Raw genomic sequence first — 20,738 nt, 5'->3', positions numbered from 1 at the left:
AAAAAAAAAAAAAAAAAAAAAAAAAAAAAAAAAAAAAAAAAAAAAAAAAAAAAAAAAAAAAAATTCAAGCATCTGAAACAAGATAACTACAAAATAAGATCCATTAATGACATCTTATTTAGGCTATGCAAACATATAACTTTAATCATGGCCAAAAAATCCTACATAGCCGCTTATAAAGATTTAAGAGTACACACAAATTCACATGAAATATCTTACTCTGCTGCAAAGTAGAAATTGTTGATGAAAAATTGTTTGATGCTGACCAGGGCCTCAGGAATTGCATCAGCCGCAATTTTTTCAAGTTTATAGCTTATCTACAAAATAGTTTCCCAGAATAAGCTCTCTATGCATGACTATAAAAACTGGAGGAAAAAAGAATCTAGGTGAAAACATTACACTGATCAAATTCGATAACACAGTATAGTCAAGTTCCTTTCTGTAAGCACTTATTAAGGTAAACAAAGAAGTAACTGATTGCTGGCAAGCCATAGAAAGGGCAAATGCATCATCCAAAATACCTGTAGAAAGAATAACCTTAGCTACTCCTTATTACCGACATCAAAATGAGTAAAGCTAAGATGTTAGTTACCAAATCTGTCAGTTGCAGTCAAATGATCTTTTTCTATTGCATTTCTAAGCTTATATGCAAGATCTGTGTCATACTTCACCCGGTAGAAACCAGTCTGATCCACATTAAGCTTTATCCAATCACAAGATTTATCATTTCCACCATCCCATTTTCTGAAGGAACAACCGAGGAACTCCTTGATGTCAACAGATTCTGTCTTCGTTTGCAGCAGAAAATTCTTGCGCACATCATAGGAGCCACAACACAATGTTATGGGAACAATCCATTGCCCCTCTCCACAGGAACCACTCAACAAAAATCTTGACTGCCAATTACAATATCCATGAATTATAACCCTCAAGAGTTTATCAAAAAATAAAATGTTAAAACTAACATAAGAAATTCATAAATGAATTTGATCAAATGACAAAAACCAACACAAAGAGACCTGCTCAAACACCAATTTCTCATCTTTCACTTTGACTGTGACAACAGGATATCCTTGTTGCTTAGTCCAGGAACTCATTAATTTGTTCACAGGTTCACCAGACCCCTCCTCAAGTGCAGCCCATAAGTCTTCAGTTTTTGCATTTGAGCAACTGTGCCTTTTAATGTACGAAGCAAGTGATTTCTGATCACATCAAGCAACCCACTTCAACGAATTGGATTAATAGGTACAAAATGATCCAATTTTTTAGACAAGGAATAGTAAACAACCTGAAAACACTCGGCACCGAGATAACTTTGTAACATTCGAATAACAGATGCACCTTTTCTGTAGCTAATTGCATCAAATATTTCATCAACCTCACTGGCATGATTTATCTCAACCTGAAAAAAAAGAGTGCCTCCTTAACTTGAACAAGAAACACTAGAATGACTTTCCTTGAATTAAGACAAACAGAGTACCCAACAAAGGAGATAATAGAAAGAAAAAGCTATGCCTGCCGGCTGCCAGTCACACGTGTACCTCAATAGGATGTGATTCAGCAAGACCATCCAACGTAAGACCATGATTTGATTCTTCAAGAAATTGATTCCATACTTTCCATTCTGGAAACAAGCTATCAGTAGCTAAATAACTCACCTACACAAATGAGATAAAATGAAAACCAATTATAAGCATTTCCTCCGACAATGGGTTCCAAATAAAGACAAATTAAATGAAAGTGGGATACCCATGTTGCGAATCCTTCATTCAGCCATAAATGTGTCCACCACTCCATAGTTACAAGGTTTCCAAACCATTGGTGTGCAAGTTCATGAGCCACGACGGTTGCCACCTTAACAACGAGAAAATAAAAAATTATAAAAAGTCAAGGAATTGGCAACATTCCAATTCAAATTATGAATATAATTTTGTTTTTAAGAAGGCTTGGATGTGCAGATCACCCTCTGTTTGTTGGCAGCTGCTGAGTGCTGATCATCATAAAGTAAAGCAGTCTCCCTGTAGGTAACTAAACCATAGTTTTCCATGGCCCCAGCAGCGAAGTCTGGAATTGCAATCATGTCGAGTTTTGGCAGGGAGTATGGGCAAGCAAAATATCTGCAGAAGTTGCACCACTGTTTATGAAGAAAATAAAGAAAGTTTCTAAACAGGATGAATAATACTGTATGGACCAACATACTCCTTGTATAGGTCAAGAGTCTTCACAGCGACATGTAACGCAAATTTTCCTTGATTTGCCTTTCCAACTTGACAGTATACACGAACTTTCACCCCTGTTAAGATGTCAATTCAAGCTATTATTAACAGTACCCACAGTATGCATAAGAAACTCTGATTTATGATTTTACCATCAGCTGTATGATCTTCCACATAATCAAATAAACCAACAACCATGGCCACTAAATATGTGGACATAATTGGTGATTCTTGATATGTAACCGTCTTTAGATGCCCATTCACTTTTTCTTCAATAATTGGCATGTTGGAAAGTGCTATTAGTTCAGATGGTACATCTAACGTGATTTTGAATGTAGCCTGCTTGTCAACAATGAACAGATTAAAGCAATGACTAGGTAGGAGTTCCAATTGGGTAGAAATAAGCTAAAGGTTTAAACATGATTCCAGCCTCTCAATTTTGACGTAATTTCTCTTTAAATTAAAATGTACAATTAGTTCATAAGTTTCATTAAAAGCCAAAATTAGTCTCAATAAGTTATTTCATCATTCATTTTATCAAATTAGAAGTAACATACGAACATATCTCATTTGATGGGCAAACTTTTCAACAACTTGAATATTGCAAGAAAATGCAATTAAAAATGTACTTTTATAAATGTGAAATCTACTTCCCTTGACAGCACATTTTCACATCTAACAATATAAAAAACTTCACAAAATGATTCCTCTAATTTGAATTGTCTATCCTACTCGACAGAAAAAAAAAAAAAAAAAAAACCTTCCAAAAAAAAAAGTTAACAACATAGAATAAATATCATATTTTATTAAAGATGGGGAACTATATTAGAACTGTTGAATACTTATGGACCAAAATGGAAACCAGGTCAAATTTCAAGTGACTAAAAAGTAACATAAATTAAGATAAATTTTGGCAGTGCTACTTCTGTGTCGCTTCAACATGGTGATGGGAATAATCACTTCAAGGTTTTAGTAGATGAACTAAAGGGGTTTAGATCTCCATAGAGGGAAAAAGGGAGAGAGATGGAAAGAGATATGCTAACACCTTAAAAGCAGGTTCATCCCAGCAAGGGAAGCAACGTCTAGCATCAACAGGTTCAAATTGTGTAACAGCCATATTTTTCTTCTCACCATTGTGCTCATAAGTGCTGGGCAACAATGAGAAAATTCATATCATTCAAGTTCAAAAAGAAGCGAAAGTACTAACACATAACGAATAACTTGAAGATACAAAAAAAAGAGGGAAAAAAAGAAAAAAAAAGAAGAAGAAGAAGTCCTTCCCAATCTCTTATTCTTGAAGTTCCATTGTTCCCAAATGCTGACATCTTTTTTTATTATTATTATTATTATTATTTTTATAGTACTTATTTCTAATTTTGCCATAAATTAGGAATCGTAAAACCTTCTTCATCATATGAAAACATGAATGATTACAAGAAGCATCTTCTCTTTTGCTTTCCTATAACTCAGGCTAGTTATATAATTGCTATATCAAAACTTTTGAAGACTTGGTTGCGAATGAGAAGTACAATCTTTTTTAAAATTCTTACGAACTAAAAATGATATCATTTCTTGAACCTTCAAATTCCTCAAAACTAATAATATTTCTTATGAGTTTAAGAGGCGCACAGCCAGGAGTTAAAACTTATTAAGAGAACCAGTTACACCTTTACCATTAACAAATTTCCCTGCAACATCAAGTTCTCTTTTTTCATAATCCATAAAGGCCCAACATTTTCATCCCAGCAATATGATCTTTCTCATTTCCATTCATCGAACTTAAGCTCTCACATGCCAAAAAAATTACCTTCTATAGAATCCTTTCATTTTATCATTCAAGATTCCTTCGAAATTGATAGACAATGTTCCTGACCCAGTTGGTAGCGTCTCTGCAAACTCCAAAACGAAAATTTGGTTCTCTTCACAAGCTTGAATACTTGAAGGCTGGAAAACCTGGCCCAACAATTGTTCGTCAAATAATTTCAGATAAAGTAGAAAATGCATAAATAAATTTTTAAAAGCTTTCCTATTCTCATAGGAAGCACACGATTGCTGAACACCTGTCGTGAGAAAATATATAGAATTCATGTTTCATAACATTTTGTCGACTAAACAGTTATATGGGTTCTATAATATCCTAATATTTTTATATAGCCTAGTAAGAAGCTGAGAAATCATTGCTGATTCCAAGCTTGAAATGCTCAAATGAAACAAAAAACAGCATCAGCCATCGTGAAATTTCAGAAGTATAACGAGCATAATAGGAAGTTCATACTCCAAACTCGACCATTAACTACAAAATCTAACACCGTAAAAATCCATTTCCATCTCAAGAGCTGAAAATGAATAATAAACGTACATAAACAAATCAAGAACGGAATAAAAAACATGCATAAAAAAAAAATCCACATCATTCCCCTTTATTCTTCCACTTTTTTCTTTACAATCCTCGAACGCCCCTAACGTGGAGTCTCAAGTCATAAAGAGAGAGCGATTCAATACCTTGGAGGAGCTCCGATGCTTGAAGGAAACAGAAGCATCATCGACATGAAGGTCGGCAGCATTGAGCACCAAAAATCGAGTATCGGAAAGGATATCGACATCGATTGCTACAGAACCAGAGAATTTACAGAGACAGAGGTCCGGTTTGAGGCTGATCTCGTATCGTTTTGGAACGGCAAATTTCGGTAGCCGCGGTTGATTTCTGAATTGATCCATCGGCGAATGAATCGGCAATTTCAATCTGATACTTCAAACACTCTGGAGATGAAGACTATGACTGTATTTATTTATATAATTACTTTTTTTTTCTTTTTATATATATAATAAATTACAAATTTGATTAAAAAAAATGGAGATAAACGAGTTTAGGGCTGGATTTTTGTTAAATTTTATTTATTTATTTGATAATATTTATTTAGTGATTTATTTTTTCTATTTGTCAAACTTAATTTTGTGCCCATCAGTTACAGTAAAAATTAATTACACGACAAAAATAATTATAAGATTAAGGATAAATTTAATTTTTTTACCCACGAACTTGTATAATATAAAGTATAATTGTTCTATATATTCTTTGACTTTTCAATAATTGTCCTATATATTCTTAATGATAAAGCATAGTCTATTTTAAATAATTTATAATACAGTTGCTAAATATATTCCTCATTATCTATATATTCTTTATTATAATTGTTGTATAATTCTCCATCTATTCAATTAATTATATTCTTGTTGTACTAAATATATATATATATTTATTTTATTAATCATAAAATATATCATATTTTTAAATAGTTAAGATTTATTTCACGTAACTAATTAGATAACCTTGAATGATTTTAGTAGTTTAATGAATAAAATAATCAAAATTAATTTAGAAGTATTAATACAAATTAATTAGTTATTAATAAAATAATAAATTTAATTGGTGATTAATGGTAAGTATTTAAAAAATAATAATTAACATTAACTAATATTCCTAATAAATATCCCCAATTACATTAATTTAACATATTTGTATTTATCAAAATAAATTAAATTACATTAATTGAATATGGTTGTACCATTACATTACTAACAACAATAGGTTAACTTTTAGTTTCCTATATACAAAAGTTTATTAAATCATAGGGTAACTTTTAAAATTATAAAGACAAATAAAACGTTCTCCTGTAAGTATCCTAACTGTAATTTAAATATAGTTAATTTAGATAGTGTTTAATTGATTATGGTATATACCTTCGAATCTCTTACTACCACCCGAAAATTGCATATTTAGACTACATAGACTACAGATCAACTGAAATCAAATTTAGTGCAAACAATTCATCACCGAACTACCTAGAAAGTTTTGGAAAGAAGGTCGTAGGGGCACCTCATGGTGCCAATAATCCGACCCAGATTCAGCACTAATACAAATATTGTAATCAGCTCTTGCACCGCAATGGCAAAAACTGTTATTACAAGAACCATGGATCATATGGCTTCACCAAATTCATAAAGTTCAAAGGAAGAAAATCAGTCCAAGTTCATAAAACTCGCACCTTGGTCTTATGGCCGCTTAGTTATTGAAGCTTTGCAGCTGCTTTTGCATCATTTCTTCTTGAACAGTAAATGGCAAACCATCCATTCTTCCCCATTGTTGTACCCAAATAACTCGGCTACTGCAATGAAGAATGTTCTCCAATAAACAGTCCACTTTACAGCTGAATCCTTGCCATAAGTAGTTGCCATGATTGGTTTTATTGAAGCTATGTTCTTGTCCATTCTTTTGAGCCACTCTTCACTGCAAAGGATGTGTTAAAATTGTGTTTAATTCACAATTTCAAAATATAAAGGCAAATCTGGCAAGGAGACTTCAACATTTACTTGAGAAGATATTATGTTCTCCAAATGTGTGTAAGGTGGTAGGTACCTTGTTTGAGAATAGTGCTCGCCATTCACAAGCCAATGATCGACAATCGACACGTCGTCCTGTATGGAACAAGCAAAATGTTACGACTCAACTCGAAGCTTCTTGTGGTTTTACTATAAAGTTCTCAGATTCAAACTCAAATGAAAACAAGATGGTCATAATTCTCAAGTTGAAATGTTCGGTATGCTTTGATGGAATGCAAGAAATGACAATAACTATCAATACTAATAGCAAAAATAAGTAGAAATTCTCAAACAGATGATCTATTTGTGCATCTTAGACACTCTTACATACTCTTACATGATAGGTTAGGTAGTTATTGTTAAGATCGCACACCAGCACACACTCGATCTAGATGAACACAAAAAACAAAGAACAGGAGAGAGACACATTTTCTAAGTACCCCATTTTGTTTTCGTTTTATAAAGTTTCAACAACTAGCCTTCTCAAACAATCTAAACGAATATGAGATGATACTTCTAGGGAAAGGTGAGGTTTGACAGGGGCAGGGCGGCGTATCACCTGAAAATAGAGGAGTAGATTTGCAGAAGGCATCGTGCCACCTTCGAAGAAGTATCTCGTAATCCAATCATCTTCATTTTTATCCTAAACGATGAGGCCATAAAATGGTTAGCAAAGCATAATATTTCCTGTTTATCAAGATGTCTACTACAAACAGCGTGAGAGGCACAGAATCAAACCAATAATAAGGGTTCTAGCTATGAAGAAACCTCAATGTATATAAAAATGTGAATCAACCGTACCTCAAAGTGATAGGCAAAGACTTTATGGCAAAAATGATGAACAAAGAGGAGACTATCCTGTTTCATCCAGCCTGATATTTTCTTGAGAAGATCCTTGTAGTTCTTCATATGCTGCTCTCGGGTAAAAACAAATAAAGTTTCAAACCATTTCAGGATGTGGGTATCAAAATGGAACTACATCAGGAATTTAGTTACCTCAAACATTTCAATGGAAATTATTCTGTCATATTCAGCTTCCATTTCAAAAGTGCTGATGTCTGCAACAATAATGTTGACATTATTCAGCTGGAGATCCCTGAAACCACATATCAAATTTTAACGGTTGAATTCTGCCAAGAATTTAAGAGATGCCAACCCAACTTTATGTATTGAAATTAAGAAACCTGAAAGAAAGTTCGAGGTATGCAAAACAAAGCTAATTACCGGCACTGCTCCTCAATGTAATCTTTCTGTGTGGTTGAATTGCAAATTCCAGTCACCTGACAATTCTTGTAATTTTGGGCAATATACAACGAAAGTGACCCCCAGCCACATCCAACATCAAGAACAGAGTGGCCATCCTTCAGTTGTGATCTTTCACAATACATTTGTAGCATGGCCTCCTCTGCGTCCTCCAAGGTACTTGACTTGTCCTTGAAATAGCATGAACTGCAACAACAGATCATGTCAGGGCTAGTGAATTGATCAGATTAAGAGAACTTGAAGCTATTTGAAGCTCTTTTTGTTGTTTGTTTGTGCTTCTTACTCAAAATGACCTGCAAATCTCTGTTTTAATACACACTAGGTTTTTTTCAATCGAAAAACTAAGCGTTCCATTATGCATCACACAACATTTTCAAGTCCTAATTTCGAATCTGCGTATTCATGTCATCTTAACGCAAATGAAATGAATAGAAATCAGACTCTTCCAATCGCTCTGTAAGACCTTCGTAAGTATTTCACTACCTGTACTTGAGATTCTTCCCCAAAACTAACTTGAAGAACGAGGTAGGAAGCTCGTAATGTTGAGCTTTTGGCTTATCAGTCTTAATAGCAATTGGCATTTCCCTTAAAGCTGCAGAAACAGGCACAATCAACTAGTTCAATCTCCTTGAAATTTGACAATCCGCCAAATTCAAAGCAGACATGCTCCTCCGTCAATAAATCCAGTTACCTAGTTCAATCTCCTTGAAACGTAATAGCTATGGAAGTCGCAACTTACCGTGCACAAAGTGGAGAAAATCAGAGAGTTGGAGTTGAGAGGAAGGCTTAAACTGGGAGCGAATGCGAGAGGCGAGTAGCAAGCGGGTGAACCTTCTTACGACGGCGTCCGGCAAGAAATTCCGTTCGAGTGAAGCCATTAGAAGGCGGACAGTGACGTCGTAAGGCACCTGAATAAGCTCCGCCATTTCTGTGTGGCTGAAGCTCTGATTCGCAAAATTATTGGGCTTCTAGCCTTAGCTCTTCCTCCACTGTTCTAACTACCACTCAAAGTCTCGATCTGTCTCACACTTTCCAACTAAAAATAAAATAAAATATTAAAAAATTAAAATTTTGTTTTATATATTTGTACGAATTTCGTTATAAGTTAGTTTTAGAAACATTAAACATTAAACATTAAATACACTATAAGTTAGTTTTAGGAACATTAAATATAACATACATTATTTAAAAATTTAAATTTGTTTTATATATTTGTACGAATTTGAATATAAGTTAATTTTAGAAACCCTAAACATTAAATATAAGAGGTATGAGCTGGAATTTAATAGATTGGGCTTAGGCCCAGGATTTTGTCATGTAATACGACGTCATTTCATTGGTTCTGTGCCTTCACAAGGTCTCGCTGGAGTTGGGAGTGTGCGTGTGCCTTCTGCGGAGCCATTGAGGTGCGGCATCAACAGAACCGAAGGATCGGCCGCCGGAAAAGAAGATAACAGGCGGATGAGCAACGCGGAGCGTTCGGCATATTTCGCGAGGAGAGAGGCGGCGAAGATATTGCGGCGAGTTCTTGAAGGATCAACGTCGAGCTGTCGCTTCAATCAAGTCGCTCGTTTATGCTCCATCTGTTGGGAATAAGAAGGGTACCTTGTTAAATGCTGAAGATGATTTTCAAATTGATTCTCATATACTTGTCGATAGAACTATTGGTTTTAGTTGCACATTGTTGAGGATTGTTGAGAGATAAGCCCCGCATCGGCTAATTAAGGAGTTTGATCATGGATTTATAAGTAAGGAATACATCTTCTCCTCTCGTATTAGACTTTTTGGAAAAACCAAAAGGAAGACCACGAGAGTTTATGTTCAAAGTGGACAATATCATACCATTGTGGAGAGTTATCATTCCTAACATGGTATAAGAGTTGTACCCTTAACTTAGTCATGTCAACAGAATCCTTAAATGTTAACAAAGAAGTTGTGAGCCTCGAAGGTGTAATCAAAAGTGACTGAAGTGTCGAGCCTCGATTAAGGGGAGGTTGTTTGAGGGCTCCATAGGCCTTAGGGAGGCTCTATAGTGTGCTTTGTTCGAGGGGAGGATTATTGAAGATGGTTAGGAGAGGAGTCTCACATCGGCTAATTAAGGAGTTGATCATGGGTTTATAAGTGAGGAACACATCTCCATTGCTACGAGACCTTTTGGAGAAATCAAAAGCCAAGGTATAAGAGTTTATACTCAAAATGGACAACATCATACCATTTTGGAGAGGCGTAATTCCTAACACACATTTTCCTTTGTATTTGGATATGACCTCATTAACATAATTATGCTGACTGTTTTAGCTTTGCAGTTTCCAACTGGATGATAGCATATAGCAATTAATTGGATGAAAAATTGAAAATCCTACATATTTGATATGAATGATTTTGTGATCATCTTGGTTGATCAGATTTTGTCTCGCTCCCCTGAAATCTGGTGATATTGCGTAAGTTAAAGTTTATTTTGTAGCTTTCTCGTTAAACTGAAAAACTTCAGTTGCTTTGGCTGTTTTACTAGACCTCCCTGTAATCAAGGATGTACTGGAGGCTGCTGATTTATTGAGCAATAAATGGAAGGTACTCGCTCATCTTCTTTGTAGCTGCTCATCTTCTTTGTAGCTGCTCATCTTCTTTGTAGCTGCTCTTTTACTATGATTGTTTCTAGTTCATTTGCTTCATACAACTTTATCAAGTTCTAGCTAATTCTGTTTGAATAGATTTCTTGCTCACTTCAAATATACACTAGCATTAGTCTAATATTATTGTAGAGGCGGAAGGAATTAATTTATATCATCACGTATGATATCCTCCTTGTTCAGGTATTTTATTCACATGTTTCTCTTATCTTAACATAAAAGCATTCTCATTAAAGGGTCGACTCTGAAAACGTTTTATGAGAGATGGACAAATTGGGGGAGGATTTGTTGTTGTTCAAATTCTGTGTTGACCATCAGGACCTTTTAAATTCCTTTACTCGAAGTGAGTTTGTCTATGTCCAATAATGATTCTATTGGCATGGCTTTTGAACCATAACAAAAACCTTTTGTTGTAAGTTGTCATGGAGATGTATTGTCATAATTCTTTAACTCTTATATCACGAAGAATTACTGGGTCTGCTAATAAGAAGAATTACTGGGTCTGCTAGGAGTTTGGAGGCCATTTCATGCAGTTCAATACACGTGATATATATATATATATCTGCTGCAGCTGGCCTAGTTTACATTTGATGCTGATTGGATATATTTTATGGGAATTGTGTGTAGAAAATTCCTTCATTTGGCGAGGCAGAGGTGTTTCTCTTGCAGCGAGATAAAGTCTGTCTTGACTTTTGTTCTTGGTAAGGTCTGTATTTCATCACGATGCCTTAAAAAAATTCCTTAATGGTGCTGGTTTTTATGTCAAATAGGTACAGAAGGATGACATGGTTCCTAACCTCTTGGTACTCCCTCCAGGCAGTGATTTACATGATCATCCTCTGGTTGCGAAAATGGGAGCATCTTCATGCAAGTAAGTCTCTAGTTTTATCCAGTCCATTGATTAGAAAGCATGCATTGGAGGTCAAGGGTTGTTGTTCTTTCTTCTTATTGTATAACAAGAGGGAGTTGATGTTTGTTGGGGAAGGCTAGTTCTATGGTTGCTGTAGCTCTTGATCCCAAGCCAGGATGGGAAGTAAGATCATCTCATCTGTATTTACCATCCAAGTTCATCTTTCGTTCTTTGATCGTTTTCTCAATGCTTCCCTTCCATTCACTTCTAGTATCCTCCCTTCCTTTCGTTATTAGATTATTTCTCTATTTGGCTTTGCATGTGAGCCTGTCATTTTAATGGGTTGAAGACCGAAGCATTACCAGCAGTTTTCTTGAAAAAATTTTAATTTGTGAAATCCAATATTTTCGAAAGGCTCAAACTGAGCTACTTCCCCTCTTCCCCTCAAAATTTTTAAAACGCATATTCTAGAGAGAAGTTTCTACACTTTTATAAACAATGTTTTGTTCTCCTCCCCAACCAATGTGGGATCTCAAAATCCACCCCTTTTAGGGCCTAGCGTCCTTGCTGGCACTCATTCCCTTCTTCAATTGATGTGAGACCCCCCAATTCAACCCCCTTTGGGGCTAAGCCTCCTCGATAATACTCGTTCCCTTCTCTAATCGGTTTGGGACCTCCCAATCCAAATCCCTTGAGGCTCAACTTCCTTGCTGGCACATCACGGTATTTGGCTTTGACACTATTTGTAACGGCCCAAATTCACTGCTAGCAGATATTGTCTTCTTTAAATTTTTCCTTTCGGGCTTCCCCTTTAAAGTTTCACTCTTATAAAAAATGTTACATTCTCCTTCCTAACCAATGTGGGATCTCACATATAACATACGTTCATTGTCCTAACATATTATATGTTCATTGTCCTCAACCTTGGTGCAAGATATAGAAGTTTTGCATGGGGATTTCCTTGATCTCAATCCAGAAGATCCTTCATTATCCAAAGTAAGTTCTGCTCAACTCCAAAGTGATTATATTTTCTTCAAGTCCTATGGCGAATAACTAATACTTCTACTGTCATTGTATTATTTTTTTTTCTTTTTTCATTTAAAAAATGATGACCGATTAGATGCTAGATTAGCCGAGCATTATAGCTTTAAGCCTTTACAAGACACAATCCAATTGCTCCCTAGGTTTTGACAAAACGATGGTAGTAAATAATGGCGCAGCCATCATTGCTTAGAGATCGGAATACTTCGCAATTTCTAATCAATGATGGCTGCGCGCATGGTCTCCCAATAACAATAAGGATTGGATTTGACAATACCATGGCGTACTGATAATCAGCTGGTAAATGTTCCCACTGTGGCAGCGGCGTGGTCTCCCAATTTTTGCAGGCGGTAAGTATCAACACATTGGTTCGGTTTATCTGTAGGAACCAGTGGGATTCTTCAGCATCTCCGCCCAGGTTAGTCGAAATTACAATTCTTGCCTAGGTTTTTATTGTTATTTTCAAGTCTAGAATTCTGCTTAGCTTTGGAGAAACTAATCACCCAGCACAGTAGTAAAAGATTAACATTTCTGATGAAACCTGTAAATATTCATTGACATAAACCATCAAGCACACACTACAGAGGCAACCCACATTACAGACATTACCACACAAAACACCACCAAAAAGGAAGAAAATTAAAAGATAAAAGAGAACCAGCAGGGCGCCATATTCTGAAAACTCATGAACCAAACCCATCAATTGACCTTGACCTCAACCACCTTGGGCTTCTTGGGCTCAGGTGGTGGCAACTTTTGCACGGTCACCGTGAGCACACCATCCTGACAAACCGCCGAGATGGCATCAACGTTGGCATTTTCCGGCAACACAAATTTCCTCATTAACTTCCCAACTCTCCTCTCCATCCTCACATACTTCGCCCCTTCTTTCTCCTCCTCCCTCTTCCTCTCGCCACTTATCAGTAGCACATTGTCGTCCTCAACCTGAACCTTGATGTCTCCGACCTTCAGCCCTGGCATGTCGACGACGAAAACGTAGGAATTTGGATACTCCTTGATGTCGGCCGGAGTGGCTGCCATGGCCTTGGCATCCCGGACGTAGGTTCGTGTTGGGGCGTTGAACGACTTGTCAGCCTCGTCGACGAGATCCATAACGTGGTGGAGGGTGGAGAAGATTGGGGAGTCTAAGCCCATGATTCTTAGATCCATCTTTCGCTTGTTAACTGGAGAAATGTTTGATGCTCAAGGAAATGTTGGTGCGAAGGAGATTTTGTTTGTAAGAGATGATCTGGTAGAGCTGTTTTGGAGTGGGTGAGGGAGAGCGGTTGGATTGGTTATTTATAGGTGTGTTGTGTGTGAAAAGAGATGAATTTTCTGGAAGGATAGAGAAGAGTTGGAAGGAGGTTCCAGGAGCTTCGGTTGCATTCTCGTCTGAGTTCTGGAATGTGACAGAATATTCCATAAGAAACATTTTATTTGGTTTTCCTAATTAGTAATTTGTTCCATCCTTATCCCATCCCGGCCAGCATCCTCACTGGCACTCGTTCCTTTCTCCCATTCCATCGATGTGGGTCTCCACTAAATCCACACGAGGGGCCCAATGCATGTCCCTCGTGTCTATCCTTCGAAAACAGCTTTCTCGTTGGTACATCGTCTGATGTTTGGCTTTGATACCATTTATAATGGTTCAAAGTCCACCTAGTAGATATTGTTCTCTTTGTTCTTTCCCTTCTCCTAAAGTGAAGGCGCTAGATTTTCACCTTAGGGTATAAATGGTTCAAAGTCCACCTAGTAGATATTGTTCTCTTTGTTCTTTCCCTTCTCCTAAAGTGAAGGCGCTAGATTTTCACCTTAGGGTGTTTCGTTCTCCTCCCTGGTAGAATTGACGAGGCCCGATGGTATAAATTTTGGCCCTATAAATATTTATGAGGGTTCGTAGTCTAAATTTATTGTAAACATTATTACATTATGAACAATCGGCAAAAACAAACCAAACAGAACACCATACAAAAGTCGCATTATATTACAAACCAAAACAAAACAAGGCTCATTCATACGATCAATCTTGTCCCACACGAACCTCAATAGTCTTGGCCTTTTTGGGCTCTGGCGGCGGCTTCTTCTCCACCGTGACCGACAGCACTCCGTCCTGGTACGCCGCTGATACTTTGTCGACATCGGCGGCCTCCGGCAGCACAAATTTCTTCAAGTATTTGCCCAGCCTCCTCTCCATTGTCACATATTTCCCTTCCTTAACCTTCTCACTCTCTCTCTTCCTCTCGCCGGTCACAACCAACTGGTTGTCCTCGATTTGGACCTTGATTTGGTCCATTTTGAGGCCAGGCATGTCGATGGAGAATTGGTAGGCGTTTGGATATTCTACCACATCCGCTGGAGTCGCCGCCATCGCCTTTGCGTCCCTCACGAAGGCGCGTGACGGCCCGTGGTGGGTGCTCTGCCCTGCCTCATCGGTGAAGTCCAGAAGGTCATGGAGGGCATTCAGGAATATTGGGTCCAACCCCATTCTGGCCAACTCCATTTCTCTTTTTTAGTGATGGTGGTGTGACCGTCTGGGATCAAATGGATCCGTCTTGGGTTTATATAATGGTTGGGATCTGCATTTAGTGAAACAAATGTCTAATTATGTCTATATTTTAATATATACATATAATTTCTTTAAAGTAAAGTAATTAAAATAAATAAAAATAAGAAATACCCACCGGTAGATATTGTCTTAGATTTTCACTCAAGGTTTTTGAAACACTCAGTGAAGAGGTTTCCACTCTGTGTAAAGAATGTTTCCTAGATTTGTCTGCTAGGAAGAGATTCCTACGCTTTTATAAAGAATGTTTCGTAAGCTTCTTAGGTTTTTAGTTTTTAAAACGCATCTTGCTAGGGAGAGGTTTCACACCGAATGTTCTTTCCTTGTCGATATATGTTTTGTTCTTTCCTCGTCAATATGAGATCTCACCTCTACCAAAAAAAAAAAAATTAAATAATAATAATAATAATAATGAAAGTTAATTTAAATATAATATTCTTAAGGGTAGAGTTTGAGAGAAGGAGCCAGGGGCGATGGTTTTAATGTGCCACAGCGGAAGTATTCGGTGGCAAAATATTCGGTGGATTTATCTTTACACGAGCTACACACGTGGATAGTTCATCTATGAAATTATCTCCACGTGGCATTTTGGCCTGGTATGACGTGGAGTAACCGGCCGAAAACATTTTGACACGTAAGAACCAACCAACGAAGCCCAACCCCAATACCCGGCCCCATAGATCTCACGTGCGTAATGGGCTTCCGGAACGGATCAGTTAAAATGGGCCTGAGGCAACACCGGCCCAATTTCAATAAAACGCGTCACATTCTTTCCTCGCCGTAATGTATTTAGTGAACCAAGTGGCAAGAGCCAATGGTTTCCTTAAATCGTCCAAAAACCGACCATGGATTTGCAAATAGATTGAGCAACAAAAACGAAGCCGTCAACTGGAGTGACGAAAATTAAGACTTATGATCGTGTCAGAGGAAAAACTATGGGCTCATCTGGGTCTGTTGCCTGAACTCTGCTTCTTCACCAACCAAAAATGGGGATTTCAATAATATTTGCAGAAAACAATAAAGAAGACGAAAAAAATAAGAACACTAATGATCTGACTTCTGCATTTTGATGGGTCTATTGTAAAGATTTGGGTGATTTTTGTTGATGGAAGCGTCAACTTGGAAGAGACAATGGAAGCAGCGGAAGACACCAAAACCCAAATGGATAACCCACAGAATCATGGAGGGTACAAAAACCCTTTTGGGTTTGTTATTAAAAGAGCCTCATATCTAAAAGTGACCTCGACATGGTGATGGACACGTGTCCTCCCTCCTCGATCTTCAAAACCCTCGCGAAACTCCATGAATCTTGTTTTTTCTTCCTCCCTTCAGCTCTCGCCTCCATTTTCGCTTTGAATTTTCCACTCTGAGTTCTGGGTTTTTCTCCTTTTTGATTTTAGTGGTTTTTTCTATCTGGGTTTGTGTTTTCTTGGGCTTTACTGCCATGATCGTATTGGAATCCATGGTGAGATGAGTCGTATCTTTCAATTTATTGCCTGAAAAAACATATTTGTTCCAATTACTACTGTTATAATCTCTTGTAGGTCAGCTTCTGATCTCCCTTTTGATTCTGACGATCCCTTTCATTTGGGTGTTTTCTGTATTTCATTGTTGTTACATAGTTAGGAGAAGGAAAAGGGTTTATCTGGTTTCTGGTTTCTGGGGTAGTTTTGTATTAGCTTTAGAACTGGCTAAGATGAGCCTGAATGCAGCGGAGGATGAATCGACTTCAGAAATTCATATTCCAGCAGAGATTGATTGGGATATGTTAGACAAATCCAAATTCTTTTTTCTGGGTGCTGCTTTATTTTCAGGTGTATCAACTGCTCTTTACCCTATTGTTGTTTTGAAAACTCGGCTTCAGGTTTCTGCTACTAAGCTATCAAGCTTTAACATGTCGTATTCTATCATGCGCCATGAAGGTTTAAGAGGGTTTTACAGAGGGTTTGGAACCTCTTTAATGGGAACTATCCCAGCTCGAGCCTTTTACATGACAGCTCTTGAAGTTACCAAGAGTGGCGTTGGTAGTGCAACGGTTAGATTAGGCTTTTCAGACACCACAGCCATGGCTATAGCTAATGGAGCTGCTGGGTTGAGCTCGGCTATGGCTGCTCAATTGGTCTGGACTCCTATAGATGTTGTGAGCCAAAGACTAATGGTTCAGGGCTGCAATAACAGTGCTAAAAACCTTAATTCTTGCGTCTATAAGAATGGTATTGACGCTTTTCGAAAGATCGTTTATGCGGATGGTTTTCGAGGATTATATAGAGGATTTGGGATATCAATCTTGACATATGCTCCATCAAATGCTGTTTGGTGGGCTTCTTACTCTGTCGCTCACAGGCTTATTTGGAGTGGTTTAGGCTACTACAATAGTAACAAGGATGAGAGTTTTAATACTGCTGGGTATGCCTTTAAACCAGATTCTAAGGCAACAGTGGCTATTCAGGGCTTGAGTGCAGCCTTGGCCAGTGGGGTTTCTGCTATCATAACAATGCCTCTAGATACCATCAAGACTAGATTGCAAGTTTTGGATGGAGAAGAAAATGGTCAAAGACGACCCTTAACGGCATTGCAGACTGTAAGAAACTTGATGAAGGAAGGTGGGTTGAATGCCTGTTACAGAGGGCTCGGGCCGAGGTGGGCGTCGATGGCTATGTCGGCCACCACCATGATCACGACCTATGAGTTTCTCAAACGGCTATCTGCTAAGAACCAAGATCGCTTGAGCTGATCGCCTTAGCTGGATTACAATGGCTTGGATATATTCCTAGAGGCAGATAATGTAATGCCCTTTTCTTTATCTTTTTTCTGGTGAACTTTATTCAAGATCATATTGAATATGGCATGGAAACATGTAGTGTTCATGCTTCAACAATAAGGAAATTCATTTTTTTCCCTTTCATTTCTCTTGTACAAATGTTCGTGCTAATAAGAAATATAATCGACTGTCAACATTCGATTTCTTTAATCGTTCTTTTAGTAGTTGGGAATGTTTAGAGTTTGATTCTGGGAAGATGATGGGCGAGGAATTCTACTATTGAAAATCGTTACCTCGTGCTCATGGCCTACCCGACTAATCCATTGGTAGGCGTCGTTCACTATCGGTCCAGTTCCAAGAACAATGCTTATAGTATTAAGTTTTATCTTGGGAGATCTAACAGGAACTGGAGAGATTTTCGAATGTTCATAAACTCGCACTGCTAACTTTTAACTACTCGTGTTTGATGTTCTGTAATTATATTTGTCGCTGTTTGTTCGAATTGATACTTATTATTTCTTTTCTTTCTTCTCCTTTCATATGCAGAGTGGAACAAAACAAACAAACACGGGCTATGGTTTGATGATTCGGTCTGCACGGTGAGAGATGTGGATTCAGTGTTCGATTCGCATTCTATTTGCTTTCCTTCTATAATAGCAACAGTGGGTCATCCTTGTAAGGTTCTTAGGAAGTGTTGCAGACCTACCTAACTCTCAACAGGTGAACTCTCATCTTTCTGTCTTTTATTTCGACTTTTTACGTGAAAATAAAAATGTCTCGAACCACTTAGATTCCGAGGGTAGTCTTACTTTCATTAATGTTGCATCTGTCGAGCCAAAACAAAACGTTGTGGAGAGGATGTTTGCATGAGAATCGACGGCCTGCTTAATATCGTCAAATATATCATGTTTCTTGTTTTGTGTTAGTGATTCGAGTTTTTTCTAAAAGATAAATAAAAAACAGAAAAACGAAAACGTTATGGCTTGTCTGTTCTGTATGGCTACAAGCTGGTAAGTTTACAAGACATGAAAGTCCTTCCTAGTTTTTGTTCAAGAAATCCAATAATGTCTTGTTTGTTTCAGCTGACTTTGTCGAAATCTGTTTGATGTCTGTCCAATGACTTATATGAACACAAAATTAACACCATTTTCAAGTACCATCTATTTTAGAAACATTTTCATACAACAGGAATTACATTATATTGAATGTGAGGATTCGAGTGATGTTCGTTTAAGGGAAAAGTTTTCGGGTTGTTCGAAGCTTATTAGACGTTTCATTTGCCTGAGCATCGGACCCATCAGGTAAAGCCATGATATGGAGTCTCACACTGTCCATTCTATCCATTGCAGATACAAGAGTGCTTCTTATCTCGGCTTGGTCGCAGCAGTGAATTAGTCCGGTAGAGCTTACGTTCGATGGGATTACGCTCTTTCCTTCCAATCGAGCTATCAACAAGAGATGGTTGGTTGTCTTTGCTTCTTCCAAGAGGCTTCCAAGCCCACAACGGTCCGCTGCGGAGCCTTTTGTCACCGCGCTGACACTGATGAACCCCTGTTGCATCAAAATGGCATCAGTTCTCCAAGTTTTTGAACTCGATACGTATATGGCGTGTAAAATGGATCTTTAAATACCTCGTCGGTTCGTTGGATATCCATTCCGAAACGAACTTCTCCTGATGCAGGAACCATTTCAAGTGGAACTTCTGAGACTCCAGGAAGAAACCATAGCCTTATCCCATGCACAACCTTCAGGTTTGGAGTGTTGTTTTGTTGCTTGCTCCACCATGATTCTTTTCCTGTTTTTCGAGTTTTGTCCTTCATAAGAACAAAAATTTAAACCGAACTAATGAGCTTCGACATCCGATTTGCAGATGGGATTGTCAACGATCATGCGAACGGGTATTACCTGAGCTACATTAACTATCTGTTCTGATTGAATATTGACAAAGACAAGAGGTGCTCCTGAAGAAACTGCAGCACAAAACCAGGCCATACACCGGCTAGTCGTGGCCTCCATGGAGTGCTCTCCCTGCAGTGGCACGAACAGGATGGAGCTTATGACCGAAGAACGATGGTCGGGTAGATGCAGGTCGAGTTTTTTGCTCCATTCATACTTCACACCTCTTCTGTTGAATTCTGCACCATCCGGGTTTGATATTCTTCTACTCATTTCTGCAACATCAAACTCTGTTACATTTCAAGCTGCCACTTACAGAACAACAATGGAGTACTAACCCACCCTGCAGTTCATTGCACTGGTCAAAGGTGAGATCACCGAGTACCACAACATGTCGATCGTCGGTTGCAGCTCCAACAGTGAACTTCCTATGCAAAATCGACGCCTTCTCTTGTATGATACGTGCTCGAAGCTTAAGCGTGGCATCTCCACGCTTAACCTTCAGCCACACAACCTCAAACTGCTGGCTGATCTTAGCAAGATGCGAACTGAGGTCAGCCTTGATCTTCGTCGAAACGAACAGCTCCTCGTCATTGTCTTCAGCAACACCTTCAATTACATCGCCCGGTAATGGCATCGTCTCGTCCCAATCCTCCATAGCTTCTTGCTTCACTCTTTTCACACAAACGACCGTTGGAAGACTACTCATTTTCGAGATCTCGAAAGATCAGTTGTGAGATATATTGGGTTCGAGTTTTTGAGCTTAAATTCAAGAAAGTTGTGACATTGGATCTGATTATTTCTTGAATATGTTTCGAACATCTCAAGAGTGTGGGATTTTAGGACTTTACGTCTGGGAGTTTGGTGGTTTCAATTTCTTTATTACTACTTGGGATCTGTCAATGCTTAGCTAATATCATTATTTTATTAAATTACAAAAAACTCACAAATAAATAAATAAATGAAAATGGGAAAAATAACAAAAACGACGACGTTTTAAGCGGGTACAATTCCAGCACAAAACTGAGCGAGTTCTTGGCGCAGCCTGTCCATTTCAGCCTCGGCTCTGGCCCTGGTTTCAGCATCTCTAGATCTCAATCTGATCCCCAAAGCTCCCATCTTCCTCTGATAACTCTTC

General features: G+C 38.0%; 5 protein-coding genes across 15 annotated transcripts in view; 1 reads left to right on the top strand and 4 right to left on the bottom strand.

Annotated features, from left to right (window-relative positions):
* The window catches only part of LOC111446596 (aminopeptidase M1), an 8,348-nt gene extending 3,347 nt beyond the window's left edge, over positions 1-5,001 (bottom strand). Inside the window, exons 1-13 of the mRNA XM_023085453.1 lie at positions 4,719-5,001; positions 4,024-4,169; positions 3,262-3,364; positions 2,369-2,555; positions 2,200-2,293; positions 1,964-2,117; positions 1,750-1,854; positions 1,542-1,658; positions 1,289-1,402; positions 1,020-1,202; positions 593-896; positions 400-521; positions 220-317 (exon numbers count right to left, since the gene is read on the bottom strand). Of these exons, the coding sequence (XP_022941221.1) occupies positions 220-317; positions 400-521; positions 593-896; positions 1,020-1,202; positions 1,289-1,402; positions 1,542-1,658; positions 1,750-1,854; positions 1,964-2,117; positions 2,200-2,293; positions 2,369-2,555; positions 3,262-3,364; positions 4,024-4,169; positions 4,719-4,934 (1,943 nt within the window). The 5' untranslated portion in view covers positions 4,935-5,001. The remainder of the gene's footprint in view (positions 1-219; positions 318-399; positions 522-592; positions 897-1,019; positions 1,203-1,288; positions 1,403-1,541; positions 1,659-1,749; positions 1,855-1,963; positions 2,118-2,199; positions 2,294-2,368; positions 2,556-3,261; positions 3,365-4,023; positions 4,170-4,718) is intronic.
* Positions 5,002-5,996: 995 nt separating this feature from the next.
* LOC111446597 ((S)-coclaurine N-methyltransferase) lies at positions 5,997-8,890 on the bottom strand. Its single transcript, XM_023085454.1, has 8 exons — positions 8,599-8,890; positions 8,343-8,451; positions 7,821-8,045; positions 7,593-7,692; positions 7,398-7,508; positions 7,156-7,239; positions 6,634-6,692; positions 5,997-6,504 (listed from the first exon to the last, which is right to left on the bottom strand). Exons 1-8 carry the CDS (start codon positions 8,783-8,785, stop codon positions 6,312-6,314), a joined length of 1,068 nt encoding a protein of 355 aa, XP_022941222.1. The 5' UTR covers positions 8,786-8,890; the 3' UTR covers positions 5,997-6,311.
* A 257-nt stretch (positions 8,891-9,147) lies between these two features.
* Positions 9,148-20,488, top strand: LOC111446598 (solute carrier family 25 member 44-like). 11 transcript variants are annotated; one of them, XR_002711112.1, is made up of 10 exons: positions 9,152-9,460; positions 10,372-10,430; positions 10,622-10,672; positions 11,117-11,190; positions 11,260-11,360; positions 12,280-12,335; positions 12,703-12,798; positions 18,251-18,424; positions 19,054-19,455; positions 19,575-20,488. XR_002711112.1 is itself a non-coding variant. In XM_023085456.1 (5 exons), the coding sequence occupies exon 1, from the start codon at positions 16,640-16,642 to the stop codon at positions 17,675-17,677; it is 1,038 nt and encodes a 345-aa protein (XP_022941224.1). In that variant the 5' UTR covers positions 15,376-16,639; the 3' UTR covers positions 17,678-17,728; positions 17,944-18,030; positions 18,251-18,424; positions 19,054-19,455; positions 19,575-20,488. The 11 variants fall into 11 exon arrangements, 4 of the variants coding, with proteins under 4 accessions (XP_022941224.1, XP_022941225.1, XP_022941223.1 ...); XR_002711109.1 differs by having other exon boundaries at positions 9,148-9,460; positions 12,280-12,798; XR_002711108.1 differs by having other exon boundaries at positions 9,148-9,460; positions 12,274-12,798.
* Positions 12,893-13,797, bottom strand: LOC111446600 (17.1 kDa class II heat shock protein-like). Its single transcript, XM_023085461.1, has one exon. The coding sequence runs from the start codon at positions 13,548-13,550 to the stop codon at positions 13,080-13,082; it is 471 nt and encodes a 156-aa protein (XP_022941229.1). The 5' UTR covers positions 13,551-13,797; the 3' UTR covers positions 12,893-13,079.
* LOC111446599 (17.1 kDa class II heat shock protein-like) lies at positions 14,268-15,041 on the bottom strand. Its single transcript, XM_023085460.1, has one exon. It carries the CDS (start codon positions 14,878-14,880, stop codon positions 14,401-14,403), a length of 480 nt encoding a protein of 159 aa, XP_022941228.1. The 5' UTR covers positions 14,881-15,041; the 3' UTR covers positions 14,268-14,400.
* Positions 20,489-20,738: the final 250 nt, after the last annotated feature.

Source organism: Cucurbita moschata, unplaced genomic scaffold (assembly GCF_002738365.1).
Source record: "Cucurbita moschata cultivar Rifu unplaced genomic scaffold, Cmos_1.0 Cmo_Scf00008, whole genome shotgun sequence".
Taxonomy (NCBI): Eukaryota; Viridiplantae; Streptophyta; class Magnoliopsida; order Cucurbitales; family Cucurbitaceae; genus Cucurbita; species Cucurbita moschata.
Note: the sequence above shows the minus strand (reverse complement) of the source record. Positions and strands in the feature narration are given on the sequence as shown.

Coding starts and splice junctions, on each gene's coding strand:
- LOC111446600 (XM_023085461.1), bottom strand. CDS start 13,550: ATGGATCTAAGAATCATGGGCTTAGACTCCCCAATCTTCTCCACCCTC.
- LOC111446599 (XM_023085460.1), bottom strand. CDS start 14,880: ATGGAGTTGGCCAGAATGGGGTTGGACCCAATATTCCTGAATGCCCTC.
- LOC111446598 (XM_023085456.1), top strand. CDS start 16,640: ATGAGCCTGAATGCAGCGGAGGATGAATCGACTTCAGAAATTCATATT.
- LOC111446597 (XM_023085454.1), bottom strand. CDS start 8,785: ATGGCGGAGCTTATTCAGGTGCCTTACGACGTCACTGTCCGCCTTCTA. Junction 8,452..8,598: donor TTTTCTCCACTTTGTGCACG/GTAAGTTGCGAC, acceptor CTGTTTCTGCAG/CTTTAAGGGAAATGCCAATT. Junction 6,505..6,633: donor GAGCACTATTCTCAAACAAG/GTACCTACCACC, acceptor CATCCTTTGCAG/TGAAGAGTGGCTCAAAAGAA.